Below are 5,399 nucleotides of genomic sequence, written 5' to 3' on the forward strand. Positions count from 1 at the left end.
ATAAATATAATTGTTGTGGACTAATTCTTATGCATATGTGGTAACTAAATTAAAACATGGAGCGAAATTTGATTGATGAAACTAACTAATGACTACATTATATATGCATTATGCATATTTGCAGAGCACTAGAGAATCTTACTAGTTAATTACATAAATTAGATCGATGGTGAAAAATTCTCAACTTCTGAAGTTCCTTTTCATACATATTGTACCAGAACAGAGATGGATCATTTAAAAGATACATACATAGTATTTTAACTGTCGAATTAGACACAAGGACTCGTACGCGCATAAACCATTTTTCATCTCACAACATATATAGTACCTGCGACTTAATTTATGAACCTCTCTCCATACCTCAAATTTCCAACAGTTTCAGTCACACTCAACAAAGATCATAATATTAGATTACAGGGATATAAATAGAAAAAGAATTAAACAAGTAATTTAATTAGCTATTGACTTTTCTTTTAATGCTGGCGTTTCTCTGTGCTGGCACTCATCTCGCCTGAACTGCTCGACTCAGACAGATTAAGTCCATACTCGCTGGTGTTGGTATAATCGTTTGTGTACTCAGTGCTGTCAAGTGCGACCTTTCTTAACCGGTTAATGTTCGAGGTGTATGAGCCTGAGTCGTAGTCTGAACTCGAGCTGAAAAACATGCTCTGACCGGGCTTAACCCCTTCGTTCAAGTCTTCTAGTGACACATCTCCCTCCAATGCACGAACAATCTAACGAAAAAATTGGGATAAAAAAAACACAGGTTAATTATAATTCCCTATTTTCAGTGTTGGAAAGATTAGCTAGTACATTTCAACAAATTAATAGTGTCCTTTACTGCCACTCGGTGCACAAATCCGCACACATAACACTCATCGAGAAATTAACAATACCTGACTCATCTTGGGGCGACGACGAGCTGAGTGGCGAACGCAAGCAGCAGCAGATGCAATCATGCGCTGCATCTCGACTGTGTTGAAGTTGTTTTCCAGCTTAGAATCCACCAGCTCATCAAACTTCTCTTCTGATACTGCATTTATAATCAAGGGCCTCGCCTGTTAAAAAAAAAAATCATAAACTGTGTTAAAGTTGAACAAAGTAATCTTCTCCAAATGATATAAAACGATATGTAAAAATCGTAGGAATGTGGCGCAATTTAACATAATCATATATAAACTAACCCAATCAACCAAGCTATCTTCCATCCTAGAGAGATCCACTGGTTTACGGCCGGTGATCAACTCAAGAAGCACGACACCAAAGGAGAACACATCAGATTTCTCTGTCAGCTTCCCACTCGACGCATACTCTGGGGCCAAATACCTATAATCCAAACAGAAGACAAAACAATATAAATGCTAAGTGAGAACTAATTAACATAGTAATATAAGAAATTATATTGGAGAGTTACAGTAAGAACAGAGCTATTAATTGGTTCTACATACCCAAAAGTTCCCATGATTCGTGTCGAGACATGGGTGTTGGTATCCTCAGTAAACTTTGCAAGTCCAAAATCTGCAACCTGAATCAAATTGTGTACCGGAAGAAATCAGTTAGCTTACCATACATACATATGATCAGATACATAGATCATAATAGGTTGCTTGTTGGCAATTTCCCTATTTGTAAAACCGAGCATTGATTCATACAATAATATGAAATTAAGCTTCAATTAACCCTGGATTGTGCAATCACCCTAAATTACTCTTCTTTATTGATAGACCTGATTACCTTCATTTGTGCAATTAAATTAAACGGAAACACTCAATAAATTAAGAACAAAATATCGAAGACAGAGCATGTATATTTTAATCAAACTAAGTTTAAGATTGCAATAAATGACTATTTTAACACTACTTAAAAATGACATAGGTACCTTAGCTTCGAAGTTCTGTTCCAAGAGAATATTAGCAGTTTTAATATCGCGGTGGATAATGCGAGGATGGCCTGAGAAATTATGAACAAGATCATAATTAAGTTTTGTGAATCTGTTCTTTGACTTGAGAAATGTACTTCTTTCAATAACAAAGGAAAACCAAACTAAAAAAAGAGAGGGAGAACTGTAGATATTTATCCTTTTTAAAGAAGCCGCTTAAAAATAAATTTTAACTACTTCATCAGTGAAAATATCATTAGCAATGTGGAATTTTATGTAATTTTGAAATGCAAATTTCAAAATGCAAAGAAGTGAAAGTGTCATAGAACTAACAATCTTCATGAAGGTAAGCAAGCCCTTTAGCAGAGCCTAATGCAATTTTGAGTCTTGTCGGAAAGTCCATTGTAGGCACATCTTTCCCTGCAGATTGCAAAAATTAATATATTAACACAATTTATTGTGATACCTCCTCAACTAAATCCAATACAGTGATTCATGGTTCCTAGCCAAACAATTTCTATTTCAACAGAAAATTAGGTACCCATGATGAGCATATTAATTCGAACCATTTATGCCCCATTTTACCCTTGCACACTTCACAGTAATTAGACTTTTTTTTTTTTATCACAGTAAATAGAAATATAGAATTAAATCAGTACTGACTGACCATGCAGATGGTATTCGAGGGTGTTGTTGGTGACGAATTCGTAAACAAGCATGCGTTGAGCTCCAGCCATGCAGTAACCAACAAGAGATACAAGGTGGCGGTGATGAACCCGACTAATGATGTCAACCTCCGCTTGGAACTCCCTCTCACCTTGACCGCTTCCTGCCTTCAACTGCTTTATTGCTACATCCTTCCCGTTTGGCAACACCCCCTTGTACACGTACCCGAACCCTCCCTGCCCAATCATGTTTCCTTGAGAGAACCCATTTGTTGCAGCAGACAGCTCTTCATATGAAAATGCACTCTTTGACGCGAATGCGAGGGCTACAGATGGAGAAGGTGGTGGTAGTGGCGGTCCTTGTGGGCCCGACGAGCTCAGGTCACTACTCATATTCGCGTGTGGTGGTGTTGTTGGAAACGGTGCGTGACCCCATCCAGCGCCAGGTGGCGGTGGGAGCGTTCCAGGTGGTGGGCCCTTCGTTGGGTCACCTAACCCGGGGCTTGGTTGCCATTTTATCGGAAGACCTCCCCCATTGTAGTATCCATTATAGTTGTCCATCCTCTTCTTCTTTTTCTTCCTGCAACAACAAACCCAAAGAGCCAAAGCTAACAAAAGCAGCAGCACCCCTGCACCCAATACAGCCCCGACTACAATCGCTGCACTTGCACTATCGCTCGAACTATTATTGCTTGATGAGGAACTTGAGCTACTGCTCTTATGTGAAATTGGTGGTGGAGGTGAGCGTGTAGTCATGGATGATCTTCCAGGTGACGGCGGGACATGTGATTGATCTGGATTAGACGGCGATTCAGTACTCGGTGATTTTGACTGACCTGCTGGTGGAGGTGGAGGTGGCGATGTTGTTGTTGCTGGTGTTCCTGGTGTTGGTTGTGTGGTTGCTGGGGGTGGTGGGGATGCTGATGTCACTGGTGATGTGCCCGTTTTAGGAGGAGAGGTTGATGTGTTTGGTGGAGGTGGTGAGGTGCCAGGTTGAGACTGTGGAGGGGTGGTGGTGACCGGGGGAGGAGATGCAGGTGGAGGGGATAAAACGGGTGATGGCGTTGTAGTTGGTGGAGGTGTTGCGGAATTAGTGGGTGGAGGTGCGGATGCTGAGTCGGGTGGTATTGGTGTGGTTGCATTATTAGCATTATTAGTTGAAGGAGCGGGTGGAGATGCAGATGCGGTTGTGTTTTGCTCGCTACCCGGAGGCGTAGCCATCTCTTAAATTGATTTTCGAGAGTGGAGCTCTGAAGGAGAGACTCCACCCCCTTTGTGATTGCTTGCTTAGCCTCTATGCACTCTACATACAACACATAATCATCACAATTAATTACTCAAGAATTAAATTAATTAAGGATTTATTATCAGGATTTTACATGCACTGCTGCTGACATTACATTTTTAGATGAAAGACGAGCTGCATTATATATAACAGCATTAGAAGGAAACTTTAATTATATAAAAGACAAGATTAATTCACTATCTGATCGGATCAAAACATTATATACAAGCTTGGCACATGCACCCTTCTTTATATTGGAAAAAAAGGAAGAGATGATTTGGATTTCCAATAGTTTTGATTGACAAAAATGAGCTCAAGAAGATCGAAGATGATATTGATTTGCAAAGAAATTTATTAAGAGGAAGAAGTGAAGACATGCATGATAAATTATAAAAATAGGTAGATAGGCTTACCAAGCAAGAGACAGAGCTCATGCAACAAAATGGCATCCCGCTCCTCGATCAAAAATCATGAAAGGAAAACGATATGGAGAGATCGAGAGCGGAGAGAGAGAGAGAGAAAGATCGAAAACAGAGAGAGATAGAGAGAGCTAGGTAATTTGTTTTGAAGTTACAGTCTGTATGAATTAACGAGAGGTTCCAAAGATGGAGAGATGGCCAGAAATGTAGGCATCAGCCTTGCGATGCGCTGGTTCTGTTACGTTTCTCCAACAAATCACCTCCATCCATATGTCGCTCTATTAATTCATTTCTCTCATCTCTTAATTCAAAATTTAATTTCTATTTTAAACATTAAGGGTCCACTCCTAGTTGTAGAGTCCATTATTTAATGATGATACCATGAATGTCTTATTAGGTTGTATTTTAAACATTGACGCAAATCGTATCTGTATTTTTTTATTTCCTTCAAATGCCCGTAGGTCATTACAACTCCAGGCCCAGTTGAGCCTCTTGACTCCTCACTTGAGGAGTGTCAAAAAAAATTCATACTTCGTGATTCTATTTGAGTTTGATTTGATTTGAAATTAGTTTATTTTGAAGCAAATCTTATTCAAACTTAATATAATTCGTTCAAAATTGATTCACAAACTATTTGGTTAGAATCTTAAATAATACAACTAATGGATTCAACTATTAACCTTTAATAATGCAGGAACCAAACTTATATCACAACTCAATATTGTTAATATAATAGTAACTTATAATAGAAAAATGTTTCAGCAACGTAACAAATAACAATGTAATAAGTTTCATTTAACTAGATTCATGCATTGATTTTAATGAATCTAGCAGCATAAAAGGTAAGAAAATTTTTAACTGGCCATAATCCATTAGTGTGTATTCGTGAAAGGTAAAAGGAAACCGTGTGAATTTTGTTCCGCGAGAAGAAAACTAATGCATAAACTACCGGTATAACTAGGGCTACCAAAACTATTTTTAGTTCGTAATTCGATTGACTTCAATTCGAAAAAATTGTAGTTCGCAATTAATTCGATTCAAAATTAGTTCTATTCGAAATAAATCAAACCAGTTCAATTTGAATTTTTTTCAAACTCAAACTCAAACTAGAGTAAGTTCGATTCGGTTTGATTCGTTTACAACCCTAATTA

General features: G+C 38.3%; 1 protein-coding gene across 1 annotated transcript; it reads right to left on the bottom strand.

Moving 5' to 3' along the window:
• Positions 1-301: 301 nt before the first annotated feature.
• Positions 302-4,343, bottom strand: LOC144571733 (proline-rich receptor-like protein kinase PERK15). Its single transcript, XM_078321107.1, has 8 exons — positions 4,243-4,343; positions 2,547-3,847; positions 2,213-2,299; positions 1,880-1,950; positions 1,449-1,525; positions 1,185-1,326; positions 897-1,058; positions 302-734 (listed from the first exon to the last, which is right to left on the bottom strand). The coding sequence occupies exons 2-8, from the start codon at positions 3,763-3,765 to the stop codon at positions 474-476; spliced, it is 2,019 nt and encodes a 672-aa protein (XP_078177233.1). The 5' UTR covers positions 3,766-3,847; positions 4,243-4,343; the 3' UTR covers positions 302-473.
• Between the last annotated feature and the right edge of the window lie 1,056 nt (positions 4,344-5,399).

The sequence above is a fragment of the Carex rostrata genome, chromosome 2 (genome assembly GCF_964058835.1).
Source record: "Carex rostrata chromosome 2, lpCarRost1.2, whole genome shotgun sequence".
Lineage (NCBI taxonomy): Eukaryota > Viridiplantae > Streptophyta > Magnoliopsida > Poales > Cyperaceae > Carex > Carex rostrata.

Excerpts from the sequence above, each read along its gene's own strand:
- LOC144571733 (XM_078321107.1), bottom strand. The coding sequence starts at position 3,765 with ATGGCTACGCCTCCGGGTAGCGAGCAAAACACAACCGCATCTGCATCT. Across the intron at positions 2,300-2,546 it reads CCTCGAATACCATCTGCATG|GGAAAGATGTGCCTACAATG; the intron begins GTCAGTCAGTAC and ends TGCAATCTGCAG. Across the intron at positions 1,526-1,879 it reads AACAGAACTTCGAAGCTAAG|GTTGCAGATTTTGGACTTGC; the intron begins GTACCTATGTCA and ends AATTTGATTCAG.